We start from the raw sequence: 25,715 nt of genomic DNA, 5'->3' as shown, positions 1-25,715 counted from the left end.
ACCCGAGTGGGGAGCGGGGTCCGGAGGCTCGCGCCTATGGGACACGTGGCGGCGCCAAACCCTGGGGTCGTCGGCCGCGCCCACAGGAGCACGTGGCGGCTCCGGACCCCTGCCCGAGTGGGGAGCGGGTCCGAAGACCATTGTCCTCAACCGTCAGGTCCGGGCTCTTGCGCCCAGCTACCGAGAGGCTTGGTGCAAGGTTACGGATAACCTCGCACCTCTTTGGGTTACCCTGTAGGAGCGGGTAACCTAGTCTGAGTGCACTGACAGTCACGTTCACACAAATCCGTGTGGAAAGAGGACTCGTACACGTAGGGGGGTTAGATGTATTCCATGTATAATGTGTACACACAGTTGTGCTAGTCGAACGAGTAATGAAAATTTAATGGGGCAAGTAATGAATGTTTAATATGCTGTTAGATCTTTAGTTCCATATAATTATCATTTTTTAATTGCCCAAATCTAGTGATTCTAAAAAAATGAACCTGGCACCCGATGGTTAGGCGTCAGGTCCCCCAGGAACCTATTTGCAAAAGTTTTTTAAATTTTTTCTTCGCAACAAGATCCCTAGGGACAGGGCGCCAGGCTCCCAGATGCCCGTTAGATGGGTGTCGGGAGGCTATTTTTGTAAAATTTCTATTTTGGTGTATATTTATGTAAAAAAAGTTAAAAAAATATTTAAAAAAAAACCGGGATGGATTCTCAGGAAAACTGATGGCCAGGAGTGGGTGAGTAGATGAAACTATCAAAGCGCAAAAGCCAAAAAGTATCGTATCTCCTCCTAAAAGAACCCGCTGCCACGTCCCGACGAAATCGCAACCGGCCTCTTATCCCAACCTATCGTTTATCCTGGCAAACCCTCTTTCGCCTTTGCTCTACTCTCAAATTCAAATATTACCTTCACGCTCTTCCTTCCACTAAGCTTCCAATAACAAATATGATTTCACTTCCATTTGCCAAACACTAACTAGAATATATAAGAAAATATTAGGCACAGAAATGATAGTATAAAGTGACATCACACGTATACGCATGTCCACCATGTGTTTTTTAAAAGGAGAACAACTCATTTGGAACATCCATTCAGAGCGATACAATTATATGGGGCAACCCAGCCTAGAAAATTAGAGGTTCCTTTTCTCCTTAATTCATATCAAAAATTTGCTAGAAGCTTAAAGGGGATCCATGGGTATTAAGCCGGTAGGGAGGAGATCCGCCCCTGGCAACCCAGCCATGGTGGCATGGTGCCAAACTTCTCCGGTCACATACATTCAAAATCTCTTATAAACAAAATCATGATCTTAGTATTATAAAAGTAGCTTACAAATAATTTTCACCAAACTCTATGGCCTCTTTGGAACACATGATTCTAAAAACGTAGGAATATTTTTTTAAAAAAATGTAGGAATAGGAAAAACATAGAATTGGCGTTGCGTGAAACGGACAATCCTACATGAACTCAAAATGGAGTTCACAGGGTACGATCCTTTATTCCTTTAGGATCGAATCATTCAAAATTTCTATGATTTTTTTTGTTTAAAAGAGATCTTTATTTAATTTTTACAAAGCTAAGGGTTCAGAATGGCAATTGCCGATCCGGGTCACGGTACTGTTGCCGTAGATTTGTAGGTGCAAAAAGTCTGGACCCCAACCCTTGGTGCTCGAGGCCGCCACATCAGAGCGCGAGCCTTGTGCCGGATCACACGTGGCAGCGCGTGTGAGGCTCATGGAGATCGCGTGCAGCTCGGGCCTCTTATCGACAAGCCCACTTCAGACGCGAAAATTCATTTTTCGAAAAAAAGATTGGCATAATCATCTTATCTTTTTCGTTTTTGTTTTTTCTCTTCAACACCTGCTCAATCGCGGCGGCGACGGAGGCGTCGTCCATCTCCATGAACACGGTGGCTTCTCTGTCTTTGATGCCGCACTTGCTCATTAAGCCTTCCTTCACGTGCTTCTCCAGAAAGGTGAGCTCTTTCTCCTCTTGCTCTTCGTTTCCGGATTTTTCTTTTCTGCTGTTTCGCTGTTTGTTCTTTGCCGATGCAAGAAACCTGGTTTCTAGCTTCCAGTTGCCGAATTTTCCTGTTGAAATGGGTTTTCAGTTCTGAATGAACCCTGCTTCTCCTTGAATTCTTATTTAGTTGTGTAATGATGTTTCTGCGCAGGGCGTTGGTCGCTATGGCGGAATCAAGGTGTATGCGGTGCTCAGGGAAGATGGAGCTGAATTCGCAAAGAACAACAACCTGGAGGCCCTGTTCCATGTCGATGACCCCGGGCCGAGGGTCCCAATCAAGAAGGGCAAGTTCTTGGATGTGAATGAGGCTCTGGAGGTGGTCAGATTCGACATCCAGTACTGCGATTGGAGGGCGCGGCAGGATCTCCTCACCATCATGGTTCTCCACAACAAGGTACCAAATACAGTTTCGGCTCTAAGTTCAGAGACAGGAGACATCCGGTATACATGAAGTGATTGGTAGCCATAAAGTTATGGATAAAAAGATGCAGCTTTTGTCAATTGTTTTGAGGTTGAAATGAAATTGTGGTGGACGAATACTGACCGTGCCATGGTGCGTTACTGAAACTGAAATGCAGGTGGTAGAGGTTCTCAATCCTTTAGCAAGAGAATTCAAGTCGATTGGAACCTTGAGGAAAGAGCTTGACGAGTTACAGGAGGAACTAGCAAAAGCTCACAACCAGGTATGCTACTGGAAGAAACCATATATGGAAACATTCAATACCACCAGCTGGAACCTGATGTTTTACATGTCTGATGCAGGTTCATTTATCAGAAGCAAGAGTATCATCTGCGCTCGACAAGTTAGCACATATGGAGGCCCTGGTAAATGACAGGCTATTGCCGGATGGAGCCTCTAGTACATCCACAGCCGAGTCCACTTCCCTAGTTCCAAGTACATCATCCACCACCCATGTCCAAACTAAGGAACAGCCGCGTAGGACTCTGAACGTGTCGGGTCCAGTGAAGCCCTACAATCCCAGCTTGAAGAACTTCTGGTACCCAGTTGCCTTCTCCAGTGATCTGAAAGATGACACAATGGTAAAGCACTGAATGTTTCAAGCCATTTCAAAGTCAGAGCTTGGAATTACAAAAGCGTGTACTTATTTGATGGGCCATATGTGCAATTCTCAGGTACCAATAGATTGTTTCGAGGAGCAGTGGGTGATATTCCGTGGAAAAGATGGAAGGCCTGGATGTGTTCAGAACACATGTGCGCACAGAGCTTGCCCCCTTCATCTTGGTTCGGTGAATGAGGGTAGAATCCAGTGCCCTTACCATGGTAAGAAACTTGAATACATGAAAATAGGTTTTACCTTCAACATGCTTCTGCTTGTTTTGCATTTTGAATACTAATGTCAAATGTTACCTTGTTTTCAAAGTGCTTATCCTGCCTGACTTGTCTGAATTAAAAGTGACATTTAGCTAGCTATGCTTGTAAAGCACAATATTGTCTCTTAAAGGTCAACGTATTGGATCCTGCACATCTACTTCTACAAACATAAAAAAGTACATGGATATCTTCTGACGAAGAAAGACAATTGTTCTGTCAGCACATTATTTATGCTCATAATAGTACAAAAAGACAAGGTTGATACTTAATGTTCTGGATTTATTGTAACCTTCAGGGTGGGAGTACTCGACCGATGGAAAATGTGAAAAAATGCCATCAACAAGGATGCTCAATGTGCGCATCCAGTCATTGCCATGCTTTGAGCAGGAAGGAATGGTTTGGATCTGGCCTGGTGATGACCCACCAAAGGCCACCATCCCTTCTCTGCTGCCTCCTTCAGGATTCACAGTTCACGCAGAGGTAAAAGGAAATCCTATTATGTTTCAGTGACTGTATTGTTACGCAAGTTTCTTATGTTGTAACAGTGTTCTTGATTCATTCTGCAGATAGTGATGGAGCTACCTGTTGAGCATGGCCTTCTCCTGGACAATCTGTTGGACCTTGCCCATGCTCCTTTTACACATACATCCACCTTTGCCAAGGGTTGGAGTGTTCCAAGGTATTTATATATATACCTTTCTGAAAACTGATGGATGAATATGAGCTCTGATAGTCGTGGTGATATTATGTGCAAATCAACATGCTGATAGTGGGTTGTTTCTGTCAGCTTGGTGAAGTTCTTAACACCTGCATCTGGGCTCCAAGGGTACTGGGATCCTTACCCCATCGACATGGAGTTCCGACCACCCTGCATGGTTTTGTCAACCATCGGCATCTCGAAGCCAGGAAAGCTAGAAGGGAAGAGCACCCAACAATGTTCGACACATCTTCACCAACTTCATGTTTGCTTGCCCTCATCTAGGAATAAAACAAGGCTGCTGTACCGGATGTCGCTAGATTTCGCTCCCTGGCTCAAGCACATACCGTTCATGCACCTACTGTGGTCACATTTCGCCGAGAAGGCAAGTCTTGTTCTTTGATACATAGTAATCATTTTTCCCTCAGCTTGTGCCTCACACTAGCAATGGTTACTTTTCTGCATTGTTATCAATACTGTACAGGATATGACTGACTGGTAGATCTAAATTAGTACTAATCAATACCTTTCTTGTGCAGACTAAATCAGAATGCACCTAGAGTAATTTTCAATAATTGTTCCTTATACAAGTCTGATATCTCTAGGTGTGATCTTGTGCAGGTCTTGAATGAGGACCTACGGCTTGTTCTTGGGCAGCAAGAACGAATGATCAATGGAGCCAACGTCTGGAACTGGCCAGTATCGTATGACAAGCTCGGAATCCGGTACCGGTTGTGGAGAGATGCCGTTGAGAGGGGCTCCAACCGGTTACCATTCAGTAACCAAGTTGAGAGTGGATCATAGCCGGTTTATTTCTTCATCTGTAGTCTCTTTCTCGTCACATTCATTAGCAAGACGATGGCCAGAATTAACTGTTGGATTCATACCCACAGTTATTACCTAGGCGTGCGTCTCTGCGCAATTGATAATTTGCCGGAGGATGCTACGTACGCAATGGACCATTCTGGGAAGGAAGGCAGATTCAGAGAATGATGGGCAACGTCATTGTCTGATGTCAACAATGTCCACTAGCGACGGCATCACGGGATGCAATTGTAATCTGAGATCTCTTCTTTTTCACCCTTTCTTGTAAAGATTCAGCGAATGTCACTCTGTCAAAGCATGTATAATCATATTACCAAAAAGCTACGGATACATGTTCATATGAGAAAATGGCAGCTATTCCTACAGTAGCAGAGTCCCTCCCGTTTGTCTGACTCATTTTCAGTCACTTTGTTGTGGTTTGCTAATTCAGAGAACCAAGTCTCCGTTAGAAAAATTCAGTTGTGAAATGTACCGTGAACAAATGTTACTACGGTTCAGCTAGCTTCGTGTTCATGATGCCGCCGAGTAAAAACGGCAAGGGAAGTCGGATAATAAACCACACTGTTGTATAGTACGTGTAACACGTAGAGAGGCACACAGCGTACAGAAAGAAACCAGTATCTCAACAATAATAGAACGGGCGCCATGGCACGGCACGGCATGTTGGCATGCTGCTGTCGCTCTGCCTGCTTGGGTCGTCGTCGATCAGGCGGGCGCCGCCGCGGCGAGCCACGTGAGAGCGGGGCCGAGGACGCGGCCGGCGCGCGGGACGACGGCGTGCGCGACGCCGGGCAGCATGGGCGAGGTGAGCACGCCGAGGAGGAACCAGTTGAGGCCCAGCAGCGCCACGGCTTCGGCGGCGGGCCCGCCCGTGCGCAGCGCGGCGCAGCACCGCGACACGGTGCGCATGGACACGCCCACCACGGCGAAGAGCCCCGCCAGCAGCGGCAGGCACGGCGCGTCCGCCGACCACGCCACCGCGCCCACCGCCAGCGACATGCCCAGGCTGAACAGGCTCCGGCGACGCGCGGCCACTTGAGCCGCCTGCTGCTCGTCGCCCGCGGCCGGTGCTGCTGCGGTCGTCAGAGCCAGGACAGAAGCGGGGTCGGCGGCGGCGGCGTCCTCCTGTGTCGCCGCCGCTACGGCTTCTTCCTCTCCCCGCGGGCTCCTCGTTGGTTTCTTCTCAGGCACTGGCGCCGGCGGCTTGTCCCACATGGACTTGCCCTTGTGCTCGTTCAGCCGCATGTTCTCCTGCCTCAGCGCCTTGAGCTGCCGATAAGAGATCGAGCTCCACTCCAATGAATCGCAACGACGAATTGGCACGTACGCAAGAGAATACATGATTGTTGTACGTACGCAGCACCTTCCGTTTCAAAAAAGTAAAATAAAAAAAAAAGAGTACGCAGCACCTAGTATACTGTATACCTGGGCCTCGAGGGCATGGATCCTGGCAAATGCGTCCTCGTTCTGGTCCTCCATCTCGTCAAGAAGCGCGTCCATGGCCTCCTGGTCCCTGAGCGAGGCCTGCAGCTTCTGCTCCAGCTCCCTGTTAAACCACACCAGGTCGTCCATCTGGGCCTGCATCTCCCCAATCAGCCCGCCCAACTGCGACAAACATCAATTGACAAATTAATGCAAAAAACCACATGCATCAAGTACCACTACTTGGTCGGTCCAGACCGCCAATCTTAACCTCCATTTCTCCATCCATTGATGCCTGACAAAAAAAAAGAAGGCTAATTAAAGACACCCATGTATGCATCACCTTTCTTTCTCTGTCGACGGCGGTGAGCATCCGGAGCGGGAAGGCGAGGAAGCTCAGCGCCCCTACCATGGCCTCGCAGAAGAGGAGCGCGGGGAGCTGGAGCAGCCGCCGGAGCGAGCGTGCGCAAGCCGCGAGCAAGAAACAGCAGCCCCAGGCCACAACCATGCCTCCTTTTTTCTGGCTGCTAGTTATGGAGCCATGGCGGCGCCTCTGTCGAGTAGCTAAGCTAGCTAGGTTCTCTCTGAATTTGAACGCACGGCGGCGCAGCGCAGAAGATAACCATGAAAGAGGAGATGAGGTGAGCTGGAGCGGCGGTCGATCTCGATGCGGCGACGAGCCGACGATGATCCGGAAGTTTGATCTTGCTGGCTCGTTTCCCCAAGAGCAAGAGGCAAGAGTGAGACAAGAGGCAGCCTCCAGTAGTGGGCTAGCAGCAGCAGTAGCAGGCAGGTGATCGACAGACAACAGGCGGAAGCGGGAGAGGATGGATGCGTGGCCGCGTGGGTCAAGTCAAGACGAACACGTGAGCTCCGGCGAGGGGCTACACGTGCACCGCCCCGTGCCCAGCAGGCCAGCACGTATCACGGCAAAGCCTCGGAGACCCCATCACGCTCTGCCTCGTCATCACCACTGCTTCTCCCTCTTGGTTTGGTTGGTCGCGATCCTATCCATTGCTTTAATTTGCTCCGGTATACTAGCACACACGCTCTGCCTCTTTGTCTTGGATGGATCGCTGCTACTAACTTCTTCCCGCTTCCGATCCTATCCTATCCATTGTAGCTATTGCTATTTTTTGTTCAGATTTCCAGACACGCAGCACCACATATATATAGTACGTATATAGCTTCTTTCTGTTGCACTTACTTACAGAGTATACAAAAGATGGCAAGGTGTCCTGACTTGCTTATTTTCAAAACACCCTGTTGCACAAAGCACCAAAAAATGGATGGTTTGGGAAAGGGGTAAAATTATTATAAAACAGCATTCCTATTTGCACCCTGCAGTACCAACTTGCTTTGCTTGACCCGGGTGGAAGAGGAGTAAATCTGAAAAAGAAATACCCCTTGAGGTGTTGTTGACTTGAGTGCATTTCCAAGTATGTATACGGTATGCGGTAAACAGCCCGCTGTACATGTCTCACCTTGTGGTGGACAGACGAGTCAAGTGTACGTTAATCTGTACAGTGTGGAGTGGACGTGAGCACCTATATAAAGTCTGGAGTCAGAGCTGAGAGCGCTTCAGGTTGGCTGTGCTAGAAAACTAGCACGTACACATCTCGAAAAATTTTGACCGCTAATTATGGTGTCAAACAAAGTCAGTTTACAAAACCAACTTCAGAACCCTGCGCTAGTGACTATAAAGAATCTAACAAGGTCTTTGACCGCGCGATTGGAGGATGGTTACTGTAGCATCACTATAGCAAACCATCGATTAATTACCGTCATTAGATTCGTCGCGAAAAGTTGTACCCATCCCAAAAAAATTTTGTAAATAGACTTCATTTAGTACTTCATGCATACATGCGAGATTATTTTTGAGAGAAATGTGCGTGCTAGAAAACTAGCCCAACCAAACAAGGCCACGATTACGGCGAGCGCAGCAGCGCCAGCCACGATGCCCAACCGGAGAGGCAGCCACCCTCTCGGCGCGGTCGATGGATCCGCACGCGACACGGCGGATTCCGTCCTGGCCTCGGCCTCGTCCATGCGCAGTCTCAGAACCTGAAGCAGCAAAGCAAACTCTGAACATCTCTGCACTGTGTAGCTAAGGCGCGTGGTGGGGCGGGCGTCGGGGACGAGACGCGGAGCGGGTGGCCATCGCCTCCGCAGGCTGCGGCGATCCCCGGAGGAGGAGGAGGAGGGATTGGGACTTGGGAGGCGGCAGCAGGGGGCTTGGGATGGAGGCCTCCGCGTTTGAAATGGAGTTGAAGGCAAGACTTGCGAGTTGCGGCAAAGGATAAGAGGAGCAGAGGCAGAGGCAGTTAGTTGGTCTGCGGTGGGCCCGGGCCCGGCCGGTGGACCTAGCTGTCTGTGGGCCAGGGCTGTCAGTGACTATCTGTTCGGCACCAAGGCAAGCAAAGATGGGCTTTTTTTCTTTTATTTTGCGGGTAACAAAGACAGACACAGACTTTAAACGAGACCTAAATGCAATGCAATGTACTCCTGTAATGGAAGTTGCTTTCGCTCCCCCATTGATATGATTTCGGTTGCATTGCATCAGCCCGTTTGAACTTGGTGCTTCCTGTAGCATCAGTGAGGCTCCGTTTAGTTTGCGAAATTTTTTGGATTTTGACACTGTAACACTTTCGTTGTTATTTAGTAATTAATATCCAATTACGGACTAATTAGACTTAAAAGATTCATCTCATGCTAATCAGTTAGACTATGTAATTAATTATTTTTTCAACTACATTTAATACTCTATGTATGTGTACAAACATTCGATGTGATAGGTACTGTAGAAATTTTTTTGGAAACTAAACGGGATTGAGCAGAGCAGCCCATATATTTGCGTGTAAAAGCTACCTAGCCTATATCAAGTCGTCAAACACTTAAGAAGCTCAACCTTCATCAGAAACAAATTAAATACCTAGTTAATACAACTTCTTGTTGGCTACTCCTAGGCATAAACAACACGAACGACTAGATCCTTAGCCCATCCGACGAAGCTCCCTGAAATCCAAGTATATTATTAATTCAAGCATTATTTGATTATTATACAAAACCAGCGGCGTCTATAGTTACAGGCTACAGCACACGGTTTCCCTTTTCAGATCGTCGATGGCGGTATGCAAACTAATTTCCAGTTATGCTAATAAATTGTGCTCGTTCAGCTTATTAACACTAGGCTTGGTCCACCAAGGGAAGCTCAATGAGAGCCAAATCGTTAATCAACGAGTTGAACAGGTCCGCTTCAGAGTAATTAAACACGTCTGAATTCTTATCCTCGGGAGAACGGGTGAGGTTAAAGTCGCCAATGATAATCCAAGGGCCGGAGATGGTATTGGCAACCGCTGCAAGAACAGACAGGAAGAGACTCTCCTCTGCCCTGGAAGTGGGAGCATACACATTGGTGAGGTTCAGACAGGTCCCATCTGCGTTAAGACGAACGCAGATGGTCAGGAAGAAAGTGTGTTCGACAGTCTTGGTGACTGAGCAGACACTGCTATCCCAAGCGGTTAGGATCCCCCTGAAGCTCCATTTGAAGGGTGGGCAGAAAAGGAGGACATACGCACAGGAAGGAAGGTTTTCTGCTTGGCAGCAGTGATCTGCGCAAGTTTCGTTTCTTGTAGGCAAGCAAAGGTGGGTCGAGTAGCAATGAGTTCAGCAAGGACATCGTCGCATCGGCAAGCATGTCCAAGGCCCCGGACGTTCCAGGAAAAGAAGGAGATGAGCTTATTCAACATAAGCAACAGGGACACACCAACAAACACAGAACGAACATAACATTGATCACGAGACAATAAGCGGGTGTACAAATGACGCCGGCCACCACGAACCGGGACTCAGACCACAACGACTCACAAGTCACAAAGCTCCCTAAAACAGGCGGGGAGAAGAGCATTAACGAGGAACAGCCAACGCAATGCGGAAACACAAGCTAAACAACTAGCCTGCAACTCCCGACTACAGGTAAGGGGAGAAGCAGTAGGGGGCAGCAGACCAGCCCACAACGCACAAACACAAGCAGCCGACGGGGATCTTCGCAGGTGGGGGGGCGCTCCAGCAGGCCGGAGTCCACGACGGCAGCCTTCATGCGGCCCGAGGCCTTGGAGAAATCCAACTGCGCTGCCTTGATGCGAGAGGCCTTGGTCGTGGCGTCGACGTAGAACGGGTTCTCCTTGGCCGCCAGCCTCCTGCTGCGGCGGATCTTGGAAGCGCTATCCGCAGCGCGCTTGCGACGCACGCGCCGGCGCCGGGCGCTCACCTCATGCTCCTCCTCCTCCAGAAGAGCGCTAAGGGAAGGAATCCCAGAGCGTGGTTGACGCCGGACCGTCGCGATCTCCTCGATATCGCTGAACGCTAGCGACGGGGGCGGAGAGTGAGGGCGCACCGGAGCTGACAGATCACGGATCTCAAGCTGAGGAACTCCCGCCAGGGACAGAGTGAGCAGCGAAAGCCCCAAAGGAACCGAGGGATACAGCAAGCTGCCAAGGGCCCGGTAAGTCCCTCCCCGTGGAGAGGTGGTCGAGCGTGGAAACGGCGCACTGGAGCACGAGCCAGGGAACACGCCCCGGCGCCCGTGCGGGGGCGTGCCCGCCCCCCCCCCCCCCCCCCCCCCCCCCCCGAACGCCCCCGCCACAGGAGCCATCCGAGAAGTCGTGGTCGCCAGGCAGCGGGGCACCCGGAATATGAGGCCATTGCCCCACCACCCGGACATTGGCGATGCCGGCGATCTCTCCCACGGGGTTGCGCACCAAGAGCAAGGGTTTCACCCTGCGCATGTCGCTGACGAGGACGAGGACGCCGACCACGGAGTAATCCGCGATGCCGGAGCCGCGGTGGAAAGCAGTGCGGATCCCGTCCTCGTTCCAGTGCTCAGGGGGAAAGTTCGTAGCCGCGAGCTCCACCAGTGCCTTTCTCACCTGATGAAATCTCAAAAGCGCTCTTCTCAATGGACATGAATTCTAGCCCTGGTCCAGATGGCTTTGGTCCTTCTTTCTATAAAAACTTCTGGCCTGCTCTCCGGGAGGACGTCCTCCATCTGTTCAAGTGCTTCTTCGACGGAACCCTGGACCTGGATGGTCTCAACAGAGCACATTTGGTGCTCCTGTCCTACCAAAAAAAGACAGTGCACGCACAGCAGACGCCTACCGCCCGATCTCTCTCCAGAATTGCCCGATGAAGCTTTTTACCAAGGTGCTGGTGAACCATCTCCGTCCTGCAATTCCATCGATCGTTGATGCCGATCAGACTGGTTTCATTCATGGGCGTAGCATTGCTGAAAATTTTGTTTACGCTGCTGATCTCCTTAGTTGCTGCCACAAACGGGGAGCAGCGACAGCCGTCCTGAAACTAGATTTCAAAAAAGCTTTCGACTCGATCGAATGGAGTAGCTTGGATGCTATCCTTATGGCTCGTGGTTTTGATGATCGGTGGCGCGGTTGGATTGGGAAGGTTCTGTCCACCGGGAAAACAGCTGTCATGCTCAATGGTGTCCCAGGTCGATGGATTACGTGCCGTCGAGGCCTTCGACAAGGAGATCCTATCTCTCCATACCTCTTCATTATTGTCGCTGATGTCCTGCAGCGCCTGATCAAACAAGCTTCACACCGAGGTGAACTGTGCCACCCCGTCGATCCTACACTCCCATGCCCTGTGTTGCAATACGCGGACGACACCTTAATCATCACAAAAGGGGATGCTGCCTCGATGCGTGCACTCAAATCCATTCTGGATGATTTTTCTGCTGCAACTGGTCTCACTATTAACTTCCACAAATCCACCTTTGTTCCAATGCATGTCGCTACTGCTGAATCTGATGACATGGCATCCATCCTGGGTTGTGCTGTCTCTAGCTTTCCTCAGACTTACCTCGGCCTACCGCTCTCTCCCCACAAACTCCGGGTGGCAGACTACAAACCTCTGATTGACAGTTTCGATCGCTATCTCTCAGGTTGGAAAGCTAAGCTTCTGAGCACTGGTGGCCGCCTGGTTCTGGTTAATGCCGTTCTTGGGGGACTCGCCATCCACTTCATGTCGTCCCACCTCCTTCCCAAAACTGTGATAGAAAAACTGGACGCCCGACGTCGCGCTTTCCTCTGGACTGGTGACGACAAGTGCAACGGTTCCCAGTGTCTTCTGAAATGGGACAGACTGTGCACCAGTAAAGACTGCGGGGGGTTGGGGATCAAGAATCTTAGTCACACCGAGGCAATGGACGACTCATTCTTGCGCAGACTGATTCTTGCTGAACTGTCGCGATATCGTTCCCTCACAACGGTGCAGATCGGGAATGGGCAGCTCACATCCTTCTGGCATGACAGATGGATTCTTGGCATCACTCTAGCCCAGGCCTTCCCTGCTCTATTCTCGCACTACACGCACACCACTGACTCCGTTAGTACTGTGATCGCTGGGGGGCTTTCTCACCACCTCAGACCGCGGTTAACAAGGGCTGCTAGCGAAGAACTCACCATTCTTCAGAGCTGCATTCAGTTCTCTCCCCTCAATGATCGGACCGACCACCGCCTCCTTGACGACCCCCCTAACACTCCGTTCAACACCAAAAATGTTTATCGATTGCTTCATGCAAACGATGGCAAGGATCCGGATGCTGCTCGAATATGGAACACCAAGCTCCCTAGCAAGGTGAAATTCTTCGGTTGGCTGGTCTACCATGGGCGTCTCAACACTAGGGCAAACCTTTACCATAAAAACAGCCGTCAGCGAGAGGAAGCAGACCGTGAATTCTGTCAAGGTGTCCTTGAAACCGACGATCACATCTTCATCCATTGCAGCCGTGCACACGATGTCTGGTCTAGGCTGGGGATTAGCTTGACGCCCGGCGCACACAAAACCCCTTGGCTTATCGGCTGCCATCTACCTCTACCTGATCAGACCCGAACTGATGTCACCCTCGTCCTCCTTTGGCATCTTTGGAAGGCAAGAAACGCGAAGATCTTTGAGCAGTTGGTTTTACCACCTCGAGAGGTAATTCGCAGAGCCACGCAGGACCTGGACGTCTGGCGCTTCCGCTACAGGCGAACGCCTCAGCAAATTCTAGCTTGGCGTGACTACCTTTTCTCTTGTTGTTGAATTCTAAAATCCCTCACTCTCGCCCCCTCTGTAATCTCATCCTGGTATGCCAGGAGTGTCAGTTGTATATCAACTCTCAATGAATGAATTAAGTAGGTGGGGATCCCCCCCCCCCCCCCCCCCCCCCCCCCCGCGTTTTTGTTCGAAAAAAAAAACACTAGGCTCAAGGTTCAACTTGTGCGCATGCCCAACCCGGGAAAGCACCACGTCTTCTGTTGACGCTGAAGCAACATAGCAGATTAGATAGATAAATCACAAGGATGGAGCAATATTTTCAATGAGTAGAGTAGTAATGTAGGCACACAGAAACACATCACGAAACATGAGTTTTATTTATTGTCTAGTTTCCCAGTTTTTCTGGCAACATATTTGGCATTTAACCAGGGCCTGTCATTACAAACTGGCATCGAGCCAATGCTACAAAGTTTGATAAGCCAGGTCCAGTGGCAAACCAAATCACACATGTTGCGCCAAGGTTCCACAGGCACATCACACGAGTCAATCTTTCTTCTCTTCCTCCCCTGATACATCAACTTTCGCTGCTGCCGATGCATAGCTCACACTGCTGTCCCTCATGCTCTTGCACTGGCTCGACTGCTCGTAGCGAACAAAGCCAATCTTAATCTTTGTTGAGCAATGTTTCAACATCTGCAAAAGAAAATTTGATGCGTGGTGGATGCGGAACATAGTAAAATGAAAGATAATCATTAACTATCATGGCTAAGAAAGTCATTTACATGAAGGAAAACACTGATGGGGTGGCATCCACATATGGTGTTCTCATACTCCCTCAGGTATGCTTTGAACGCGTCAGGATCGCCAGTCTCTATGATCTCCATGCCCATACGGTCCAAGGCCTCAATGGATTTATGAATGGCACCATGTTTCTTGTCATAGTATGTATAACTAAACCTGATGCCACAATGAGAACAATAAAATTATTTCTGTTTACCAGATGATAAAACAAATCAAAAACAAAGAAATCTCCATATGCTAAAAGAGGCAAATAGCATGATGTCATGATCATTATGGGTGGGCCCTCCTCCAAATGCAATGAATGTCTCCAAAAACCTGAGCCAAGGTTGATTTTCCCTATCTAGGTACATGAATGTGTTCAGGATTTCTTCTCTATGGCAGTTTTTTTTTCTTTCTGAAATTGGAGATGGAGGGATTGCTGATCTTGTAACATAGCTTTTTTGTATTGGGTTCTATACAAGAAGAGCAGATAAAAGAACTTTTATTGAGGCTCTCACCAGTAGAAGATGGATTTCAGATATTCAAGGGGCTCTCTCTGCTGGAGCTATTGCAGAGTACCTTGATCCCTGGGCATCTTATCAGAGATGGAACTGCAGCGGTGTGGAAAATAAACACATGGCGCCTTTCGGTTTCTGGGCAGCACTTGACCACATGTGGTTATGAGGATGTTTGGTCAGGCACATGACTGGTGCACGAGCACCAAACTATAGTTGATCCGAAGTATGGTCAAGGGCTCATGACTAACTTAAACGTACTACCAACCATAGTACCATTTTGCAACCACTTCATGGTAAAAGACATAGCAACTGATGATGATATTTTGGGAAGATCTCCACAAGTTTAAGCCAAAGTATCCTACCCCTAAGCACCCATTTTTCTCATTTCTCATCAATTTCTTGTGAATTTCTAATCTAATCACAAGAAACCAGTGCCACATCATCATCTGGACATCACTATTCACAATGGGACCACTGGTCAGCCTCCCTTAGCCTTATCTTCCAAATTGCTACCAAAAGTGGGTCAAGGGCGACAGTAGCAACTGCTCTCTCCCGACTCTTCAGATATGAAGTGGCTGGATAATGGAGTGATGGTTTCTTTGGGGCAATCAAACAGTACGTCCCCAGTTCCTCACATGCCATATGACTTAGACATGCATGAAATGCACTCAAGATGTACAGAATACATAATTTTCCCCCATGATAATACAAGCAAGAAACATGAGTAAGCAGACGCACAAACACTAATCACTTACCGGGATCCCCAATGGCAGAAGTCTGACGACACAGAAAAAAAGTTAGTTGGATCATCGACATATTTAGAGAGCAGTTGTCCATACATGGCTTCATTTTGGGAGCTAAGTGCTCCAACAAGGATAGGGATGACTTTTACAGTATGTCTGTCAAATCAACATAGAAAAAGAGAAAATGTGTAAAGATGAGAATGGTTAAAAAATACTAAATGGGTACAAACATATTAACACACTATTTACCCTTGGAAGACTTTAGCAAGGTAGGGCAAATGCATTTCCATGCTATGTTCAGCTTCGTCCACACTAAGATCCATATATTCAAATTTTCCAGTGGCGTTGAGTTCCTCAATGACTGAAAAGTTGGAAATCGGTAAAGATGGAATACATTAAATTCAAGCTTTTTCATGCAGCGGCTCCTCAGTATCAGGAAAATTAGTGTAATAATGTATTAAAATGTCCCCAAAGAGGTGGAACGGCCTCATTGAAAAGGCAAATTCAGCATGCATAATTAGGATGAACTAACAGGGTGGACTAACTAATCTGCTTTAAGGTTGCAAAAGGTTCCAGCAACACCTACTGGCCGTATCAGAGAAATATCTGCAGATGTATCATTATGCATACTGATGACTAGATATCATTAAGACTAATGCACCCCAGGATTATGTGAACAATGTAGTTCTACAATCCCTCTAATACTGACCATGCTGCATCCATATTAGAATCAGACATCAATAATAGTAGAATAGAAATCTGCAAATAACACTCTGCACAAGATGCCATTGGCAAAACATATCACTAGTTGATTTATTATGTAAAATTGTACAGCACGTATTTCAGAACATGGCTGAAAATTTTCAAACATCCAGATTGAGTCAACATCCACCTTCCTGATCTACTGGCAAATCACCGATAGGGGTGCAATAGACAGTAGCCCTGGTTAGAGCACATTTTGGAGTGTAGTAGTGATGAGAAGGGCCAAGCAGAAACACCCGAGAACTGAAATGAACGCAGAGGAAAAACATGACTATATGGTTAATAGGGAGCATTTGAAGAGAAGTAGTTATAATAACCTAGTAAGAGCATATTTTGAAAGAAACTTGCTAGGATGAATGATTCAATAAGAAATCTATGGAGTACATTTTTTGTGGGGGGTAGAACGAAGTAAATACATGGAAAAAAACAGCAAAATAATGTCATTTATACTGTTTGTATTTTTTGACATTTGTTTTCACCTAAATGAAGGGCCACTAATGTGTTGAGTTAAGACTAGCTTTCACATAGATATGAAAAAAAAAAATCCATGATATCGAGCACTGATTAAATCAACGTGTACATTGCTTTGCTTTTGGATCTGGAAATGTTGGGAGAAAACTATGGTGATGTGTTAGATAACTCACATGTTAGTCGGATCAATGTTGCCAAAGGCATAAGCTGCACAGCAGCCTGAATATGAATAGCCAGCGTGGCTGCAGTGTCAAGTAAAGCATGTTACAATAGAACATTAATCAGCATAAATCCAACATCCTACAACTACAATAAACACCAACTTACGGTGCAATTACTGCCCTAACATCAGGAGATTTAGTAAGACCAGCTGCCCCCAGCCAACCATCAAGTTCCTCTTCCAGCTTCCTGGCTAATTTTGAACATCAAGCAGTACTTAGATTTTAGGAGATGGCAACCAAAATAGTAAAATTAAATACTTAAGCAAAACAAGAAATAGTAATCAGTGTTGATATCCATTAAAGTTTGTTACCTATTGACCTCTGCATTGAAAAGAATACAGAGAGCAAATGCTACATGATGAATTCCACTTTGTTATAAATATGATTAATGAAGAGCAAAATACAATGGATTGCATGCATCAGTTATTGATGTCCTGGAAGTTACGAAAATCAGTTGGCTGGTACTCCATGTGTCACCCCCCATACAGTACTAGAGACACCAATACCTTTCATCATATATGGCCAAGTACAATGACCAGAGTTGAAACTACATCAACCATGTAATAAGTCTTGAACAAGATCAAACAAGCGAAACAAGCAGCATCAAAAAAGCAACATGACAACAGAATTGTGAAATTGTAATTGTGGAGCCTCGAAGGTAAGTACCATTGTTTGTGTACCAAGAACCGGCATGCGCAGCCCTCCTCAGGCGCTCCATCGATTGATTCAGAGATTGCTATCCAAAAATTAGCTCAAGTGTTAAATATCTGAAAGAAATTTCGATTTGACTATTCATAAACTGTAACAGACCTATCTATATCCCGGAGCAATGGATTTGATACCAGTAATTAGATTTAAAGCCCTGTTTGGATCACCTTGGACTAATGTTTAGCCCGAACTAAAGTTTAGGTGACTAGAGTTCAGTCCATGGCTGTTTGGATCCATGGAGTAAATTTTAGGTGAAGACCAATTGAAACACATAAATGTCCCTTTTGCCCCCAATTTTGCTGCTGCTCAGCTGCCTGGCTGCCGCTGCTGGTTTTTGCCCTGTTGCGCGGCTGTCGCTGCTGCTAGCCTGCTACTGCCGCTGCATGCTATGTCAAGTGCCAAATTTTTTTTTTTACAGAATATGGAATTCAGCAAGGACGGTGCGAAGGAGGCCGGAGTGGACGAAGGAGATCCCGCAGACCTCAAGTAGCACGGGCAACGCGCGAGCTTCAACGGCGAGCTCTTCCTCCCGCGAGAGCCCAGCGAATCGTGGGGCGGCCGTCGGGCGGGCGGAGGATGGGGGTGGCCGAGCTCGCGGAGGATCGGGGCTGCAGCGCTCGGGAGGGAGGGGAGGCGGCGCCGCACGGTCGGGTGGGAAGGCGGCGGCGCGCAGGCGAGGAGGGGAGGTGGCGGCGCTCGGGAGGGTGGAGCGGCGGTGGATGGGGCGGGGGCGGCGCGGTCTGGGCGGGTGGGGCGGCGCCGTGCGGTGGGAGCGACGCCCGAGCGGGAGGTGCGGCACGCGTGCGGGATGAAGGGAAGAAGTCGTGAAGATGGGGTGGAGTGGAAAGTGAGGGGTAAATCGGACATTTAGCGGTTAGATAGCTAGTTTTAGTCCGGAATAGCAATTAATGTCCCTGCATTGCTATAAGTATCAAATATTAGTGTTCGTGTGTTAATTATAATCGACTCGCATACGTGATGGACTAAGGTCCACCTATCTATATATCTATATATACTATAAAAATAAAAAATAATGTTTCCCTCATGCCGGACTCGCGTGTCAGGGCCGAGGGAGGTGGGAGGGGTGGAGACCCATAAAAACTACGAATTAGAGAGTGTTTTTCTAAAAAGTAATATTTTTTCTCACCTAATGTTTCCCTTACCCGCCGGACACGCCGTGCCGCGGTGTATGCGCCCCGTGGACGCGGAGCCACGCCCGAACGGTTCGTGCGCGTTCGCAGCCATCTCGGCCTCCGCCTCGCCATTCTTCCACCCCTTATATAAGCCTCTCCGCCACTCACGGTCCCAAAACAAACCGAACGCCAAGCGGAGGGAGAGCAGAGGAGGCCGTCTCCTGCGGACTAGTGGATTGCGCGCGCGCACATAATTCATTTGTAATCTTAGTGGTAATTATCATTATATGGTATGGTAGAAGATGTTTTGAAGTACTGGAAAAAATTAAAAGTAGTATGTATATTTTATAAAATCTGATGAGGAAATGGAAAAAGGAATGTCGAAGTTATAGTTTTAGAAATTTCTAATTTTTTCTAGGTGTAACCTAATAAGATTGTAACGGATCTCAGTTCGTGGAAACAGCCCAGATAGCAGATGTAGCCCAGATATGCTTAGGGTAGTAGTGTGCATACAATTGAACTCCCAAGCGCACACCAAAGCTAAGGAATCATTATACACATGAATTCTTCCAAGGAAACAAAATATAAATGGGCAAATGGCTTTGATACAGGGGAGTCATTGCCTGATCCCTTGGTAATAAAAGAAGAGAGGTGCACAATGTTTGATAGTTACATTTAAATTTAGAAATTATATCTCAACTTGTGTTTAAGAGTCCAAGTCGTTGTATTTTAGGGGCTATATGCGTGTTATTTAACTCCATGCACCGGGCAAACATCACGGTTGATTATTTTCACCTACAAAGATGAAAAGATTATTTCCAGTACTCATAAATCGACCAAAAGATTACAACACAATTCAATAAGGACAATATGAAACTTTCTTTGCTTGTTTGGCGTGAAGGACAAATGCTTGTTGCCATGGTAACAGAACATTTTGTTCGTTAAACATGCACCATACCAACATTCTGAAAATGAAATTGAATCATATAGAGTACTAACACAGGGAGTTCATGTGATTAACCAAAAAGGGTGATTTACCTAGAAAAACAAATAATATAATAATTTGGTATACAATATGCAGACAACCAGCCCGTAATGACTGCAATCTGCTAAACTAAAACTGTAAACACATTACAAGAATTGAGTAGCTTGCAAAGATGATCGTTCATACGCAAAGATTAAGGATTACTCTGCAGGGCTCCAAAAAAATTAACGATGCCGAGGTGTGACTAACTCTAGCAGTGGTAGCTATAATTCTACATCACATAATACAATCCTATCATCCCCAACTTCAGTAGTCAAAGATTTATATGATAGACAGTACTCAGGGCAATCAGAACAGTTTGAATGCAAAGTATATTGATCCAATTATATTAACTTTTATCATGCAATCAAATCAAATTAGGTCAGCAATTAGCACAAAAATTCTATTGGCAAATCTAATCAGTATCTTTCAGGTGAATGAATATCGGGCATCTAGCACCAAATTTGGATTCGCAAACATGGTCAGCATCTCTCAGAGTCTTGGGTGAAATAATTTCAAGCAGTAAAGAGCGATGTCACTAGATCTGATATTTCTCTAGGATGCTTTGCAAATGTTAAGATGAGAAAAATTGTTCAGGTAGAGCAAAACAAAAGAAAAGTAGCCCCTAATGCTGGCGAGTTATCAATTATTCTAATACATAAGCATGCTCCATTGGTTCATCTAAAAAATCTGAACAAAGGTAGTTTGTCAAGAAAGAAACATTTTCAGATTGTAAGCTTAATGTAACAATGCATATCTAGATTATGAACAGGTACTCATCTAAACAAATAAAATCATCAAATTATTCATAAGGGATTATTCCATACTTTTGAACAGCAACAACTTGCGAAAAGAACTTAGCATACTGCTCCATGCATCTCTGTTAGTGGAAGAAATAAAACAAATATTGGCATAATATTACCTAACTCCGCATTTCATTGCTAGTACAACTCATGAAGCCAAGTTGCAAATGATTTAAAATGTTGGAATCCAAATGCAACAGGACAAATCTCAACTATCATTTACGTGTAGGCAACGATCTAAAACAGTTACCGGAAAAGGGAAAAAACACACGTATGCCAAGAAGAATATTAATATGCTATACAAATAATAGCTAGCATCGGGTATAGGAAAATATATAGAGTCAAGTATAGTTTTTTAGCTCCCTTCATAGCTAATTACGTCGGCGAGGCAACACTGAAATAGCAGGTAGTAGCTGTAAAATATAGATCTAAATATGTAGACAGTAGTTTTCGTCGGTAGTAGACCTTTTGGCAGAAGAGTGGAGCACAAAAATGTAGTAAGCAAAGGTTGAAGAGTGGAGCACAAATTATGATGAGGAAAATTGAGAGAACGACCTCTATGTCAGCAGATCCATCAAACTCTTTCGTACATACCTTGAATCGAACGTTATTACTAAGCAGCTGCCTCTCATTGCTGCACTGAAGAGTTTGATGGATGAGGTTCATTTTGGCTGAAATTGAAATGTCAAGTGCAACAATTTATTATTGCAGCATTTGGGGGGGGGGGGGGCTTGTCCTTTTTCTCTGCATTCAAGCACTTCTCTATATCCATTTTTTGAGTCTACCATTATTGTCTAGGCTCTTTATTGTGATCTGCGAGACACATAAGCAATTAAATTCTCAACTGTTCATCTTTGCAGCCTACCATTGTTTCAGCTCTCATGTAAGAACGCATTCTTTTTTGAGATGGTGCAAATATTTTCTTGCCCAGCAAAAATGGTGAATTTACAATTTACTATTGCGGTCTACCATATTAAGCATATGAACATAGCATGAATGGCGCGGCATGAACATATGCTAAGATGGTGGCAACAATAGTTTGTTTATATGCTAGTGAGAAAAAGAAAAGTACTAACCACAATAAGATTAGCAAAAGAAAAAGCGTTCTACTTTTAATTTGTTGCATAAATAGTAACTCCCTGGACATGAGAAATGCACTAAGAAAATAATTGTTGGTAAGCAAGCCAAAATCAGAGTTGATAGTATAAACTAAATTTGTGATTTGGCTAATAAAGATTTACAAAAAAAATTGATTTCCCACAAAGTGGCGGAGCTTATTAGCCTTATCTGCCACATAAAAAACAATAGGAAACAGTTTTGTTGGAAAATACATCCCTTACCGTACTGAGGTTTTCATGGTTATGTTGAACCAATCGTGTGAAAGATACCTGAATGTGCAGATACCAATCTGCATATGTATATATCTCAATTAGCTATAAAATTAGATGTAAACATCGGATATATATTATTTGTGATTTAGCATTTAACAAAAATCTTCATTAACAAAATATTTCTAAGTTTCCCTATGGACACAAAAAGAAATGTCACCATCTCAAGCTCTGCCGTGGAATCCCTAGATCTTCAGCGTGGCCAGCCAGCTGAGGGAGGGCGGTAGGGCAGGGCAACGTAGTTCGCCGGCCCGCCGGCGAAGGGAGGGGAAGGGCGGCGTAGCTCGCCAGCCCGCAGACGGAGGAGGAGGAGCGCAGCGCGATTCGCCGACGAAGGGAGGGGAGCACAGCACGGCTTGCCGGCCCGCCGGCGGAGGGAGGGGAGCGCAGCGCGATTCACCGGCGAAGGGAGGGATGGGCGGCGCGGCTTGCCGGCGGAGGGGGGTGAGCGTGGCTGTAACATCCCTAAAATTCACTAACTAAAATCACTCGAATTCAAAAACTATTGCAAAACTAATCTCTCGAGCTCAAGTCCTTAGTCGTCTAAACTCCATCTCATTCCTAATCACCTCCTAATTATTTTTTTCTCATAATCTTCCAAGCAACTAATCGCCTCCACCTCTCCTGATCTCCCTTCCCTCTAACCTACCAGCACATAGGCATACACACACGTACAAGCAAGACACAAGCACGTCAGGCAACGCACCCCTGCATGCACGCGAACAAGCTCATCAGCTAGGCAAGTTACCCACGCAAGAGCCACCATGCTCGGGCAGCTCACTGCTGCGACCACACCCCTGCAACTCGCACGCCACGCCTCGCTGCCGAGCCCCACCTCGCTGCAGCCTGCTCGCCGGCCAAGCCCGCCTCATCGCGCGCGCTTCAACGCTGCCGTCGTCTCAGCTACAAGCTCGCCGCTGTGCACGTTGACGCCGAGCTGCCGCGACGCCACGCCCAACGCCGAGCGCCTTTAATCGCCGCCAGGATGCTTGCCGGCCGGTCAGCCACCGCTGCCCCGCCCTCTCCACCGCCTTCCAGCGCTTATAAATAGACCCTCGTGCCGCTCCTCGCCACCATCGAGCTCGCCGAGCTGTCCAGCCAAGCCGCGCCGCTCCGCCAGCTCTCAGCCTCTCCCAATTTCTCTCTCTGCTCCACGAACAGAGCCGCAAACACCGTCGTTGATCTCCCCCACCAGGCCATCTCGACCCAATTCCTTCGAAGGTGAGCACCCCTGCACTCTCCTCGACCTTTCCCAAGCCACACCTTTCCCTCTCCATGCTGCCAGCAAGCTCTCCACGAGCTCCCGGTCGCCATGACCATGGCTGCCGCGGCCGCCGTAGCCCACCTCCATCTCCCATGCCCGGGCTTACCAAAATAGAACCCCCTCGCCCTCCTCTCTCTCCCCGTGCTCTCGGATCCGAGAACGGTGGCCGGAGCTGCTGCCGGCCCGAGCTCGAGCCACTCAGCCATGGCGTCCCAGCAGAGAAGAAAAGAGCTGCTGTTCTGCCTCCTCTGTTTATTCATCTTAAGCACTGACGGGCTCAGTTTTTTTTGGACTAAGGCACCGGCCATCCATCCCACACGCCACAAGCAGGATGGGCCACGTCGGGCTGCTGATTTTTAAAACGTCACTCACTTAATCAATAATCTTTTCCATTTTCGAAATTAATTAAAGCACTCAATCTTATAGCTCACCTATCTAAGCTCCGATTCCATTGATTCTTCTTCCTAAATTCATCTAAAATCAAACTCTATTTAATACAACTATATTTGTGTATTATATTGATGAATGTTTGCCTTGTATGTATGTTTGTTTGCGCACGACTCTGTCGAAATAGAATCGATTCCGAAGGAGAGTTCGGAGGAACCAGGAGACCAGGAAGCCGCCGCCGCCGACACGTACGTAAGCGAAGGCAAGTCTCATCGATCCTTTACGTTGACCATGTTTGATCCTAAGTGAGGTTAAATAAAACTTGATAGACATAGGGATGGCATGAGATGAAACACTGAGAGAATGAGAGAAACCACTGAATGAAGCCATGTTGCATGTTGATTTACTGCCAGACCTGCATGTTATCAGATCTTGTTAAATGATGAAACTGGGTTGATAATGAGATCAGGGCAGTATGGGATGTGTTGGTGCATGCGCTACCGTGGTGGTAGACATGCGACCGAGCTCTGTCGTGGTGACATCTCGGGTTTGGTTGGTTATGGTTGTGGCTGCCCTGATGAACCTTAAGGACCGTGTGTTATGGTGCCATCTCACCTAACCTACTTTCCGTACGACCACATGAGCTTGTATGGGCAAGCCTTAGCCTAATCCCACTGGCTAACCTGGTAGTCGTCCGAGGAGGTTATGTTTGGGGTGAGACCTGGATTGGTCAAGACCCGGGGATTTGTGGGCGACTAGTCGGGGTTGAGCCACGGCTGGGTGTCGGCTATGACGGAGCCGTCTCTGGACGGAGAAGTGCGTGTGGGTAAAGCGTACAACCTCTGCAGAGTGTACAATCCATTCGAATGGTCCGTGTCCTCGGTTTGGACAGGTTACGGTGTGGACATCTCAACTAGATGAGCTACCTAGCATATGAGATGGATGACTGGTTGGGTTACCTTTAATACTATATTTGTTATTTATTCTGGTGGATTAATGGACCTTGGCATATTAACCTGTAACTCCCTCCCCGTAAGGGTGAGGTGGGACTTGCTGAGTACTTTCGTACTCAACCCTTGTTGATTATTTTTTTTCCAGAGGATCCTGACTTTGTACCTGAAGATTTCGAGTAGATCGTGTCCGCACCCAAGCTGATCGAGTGGAGCCGTGATGGATGAAGAGCTAATCCTGCATGTCACGATGCTAGTTGTTATCCTATGGTTGTTCTGTGTAGCTTTGTGTTGTCACTTTACTCCTCATGTACGTGTTAAATAAAGCTTTGTATGACTCTGGACTCCACTTGATGTAACATGTATTATGCCGGAGACCTTATTCGGTAATTAATACATGGTTTAGCCTTGATCTTCGGGTCGGGACGTTTCAGTGGCCCGCCGACGGAGGGAGGTGAGCGTGGTGCGACGGCGGATGGAGAGGAGGACGGCGTGGCATGCCAGCGAAGGCAGGGGAAGGGCGGCACTGCTTGCTTGCCACCGTCGGCGGGAGGGAGGGAGGGGAGACGGGAGAGAGACGCGAGAGGACGGGAGGAAGAATGCCAGCCAATTCAGAGGGGTCAGACTCCGTATTGAGATCGAAAAGGTGAGGGAGGGCTGAATACCAGTTGGCATTGAGGTGAAATTCCAATTCCGATTTCCAACGCACCCAAACAGCTGATATTCGCGGCTGCCGATTCCAATTCCGAATTCCGACCCCCAATTCAGACATCCAAACGCAGTGTTATTTAATTTGAGTATACACATGGACATCGTAGCTCCTAGCTAAGCTCTCAATTTTCCCGCACGCAAAACCATCGACAGAGCTATAGAACTGTTACTAGTTGACAACTTGACATCATGGTTCTAAATCGCAGGCTAAGTCGTTTAGCAACAGGGCTACCGGTACGACGTTTAGCGGGCTAAATGACATAGTGGCTGCATGCCCTAGTGGCTGCCATAGTGGCTAAATGTCATAGTTTAGCATCTATATATAGCTAGCTATTTAAAACTTTAGTTGACATGTTTTAAAATCAAATATAGGACCACTATTGGAGCATTGGTGTTTTCTGTGCCTAAATTTTGTTTGAAATGTCCCAATATAGAATTATTAGGAGCTATATATTGGACACTCTTGAAGAGACGCTCTTTCTTATGCATGGTACACGTACGGTGT

The 25,715-nt window shown here is 47.2% G+C and overlaps 3 protein-coding genes across 5 annotated transcripts; 1 reads left to right on the top strand and 2 right to left on the bottom strand.

Moving 5' to 3' along the window:
* The first annotated feature begins 1,679 nt into the window (after window positions 1-1,679).
* LOC120709320 (chlorophyllide a oxygenase, chloroplastic) lies at window positions 1,680-5,189 on the top strand. Its single transcript, XM_039994930.1, has 9 exons — window positions 1,680-1,967; window positions 2,166-2,408; window positions 2,593-2,697; window positions 2,777-3,055; window positions 3,149-3,296; window positions 3,643-3,827; window positions 3,914-4,026; window positions 4,135-4,429; window positions 4,666-5,189. The coding sequence occupies exons 1-9, from the start codon at window positions 1,893-1,895 to the stop codon at window positions 4,846-4,848; spliced, it is 1,626 nt and encodes a 541-aa protein (XP_039850864.1). The 5' UTR covers window positions 1,680-1,892; the 3' UTR covers window positions 4,849-5,189.
* On the bottom strand, window positions 5,118-7,405 carry LOC120709321. Its single transcript, XM_039994932.1, has 3 exons — window positions 6,635-7,405; window positions 6,295-6,474; window positions 5,118-6,138 (listed from the first exon to the last, which is right to left on the bottom strand). The coding sequence occupies exons 1-3, from the start codon at window positions 6,797-6,799 to the stop codon at window positions 5,575-5,577; spliced, it is 909 nt and encodes a 302-aa protein (XP_039850866.1). The 5' UTR covers window positions 6,800-7,405; the 3' UTR covers window positions 5,118-5,574.
* Window positions 7,406-13,705: 6,300 nt separating this feature from the next.
* On the bottom strand, window positions 13,706-18,388 carry LOC120709318 (protein MEMO1-like). 3 transcript variants are annotated; one of them, XM_039994928.1, is made up of 10 exons: window positions 18,032-18,250; window positions 17,685-17,936; window positions 17,509-17,578; window positions 16,949-17,033; window positions 16,795-16,863; window positions 16,281-16,393; window positions 15,638-15,749; window positions 15,401-15,544; window positions 14,130-14,304; window positions 13,709-14,040 (listed from the first exon to the last, which is right to left on the bottom strand). In XM_039994928.1, the coding sequence occupies exons 3-10, from the start codon at window positions 17,558-17,560 to the stop codon at window positions 13,891-13,893; spliced, it is 900 nt and encodes a 299-aa protein (XP_039850862.1). In that variant the 5' UTR covers window positions 17,561-17,578; window positions 17,685-17,936; window positions 18,032-18,250; the 3' UTR covers window positions 13,709-13,890. The 3 variants fall into 3 exon arrangements, with proteins under 3 accessions (XP_039850863.1, XP_039850862.1, XP_039850861.1); XM_039994929.1 differs by lacking the exon at window positions 17,685-17,936 and having other exon boundaries at window positions 13,706-14,040; window positions 18,032-18,388; XM_039994927.1 differs by lacking the exon at window positions 18,032-18,250 and having other exon boundaries at window positions 17,653-17,936.
* Window positions 18,389-25,715: the final 7,327 nt, after the last annotated feature.

This window comes from Panicum virgatum, chromosome 5K (genome assembly GCF_016808335.1).
Source record: "Panicum virgatum strain AP13 chromosome 5K, P.virgatum_v5, whole genome shotgun sequence".
In the NCBI taxonomy this organism is placed as follows: domain Eukaryota; kingdom Viridiplantae; phylum Streptophyta; class Magnoliopsida; order Poales; family Poaceae; genus Panicum; species Panicum virgatum.
Note: the sequence above shows the minus strand (reverse complement) of the source record. Positions and strands in the feature narration are given on the sequence as shown.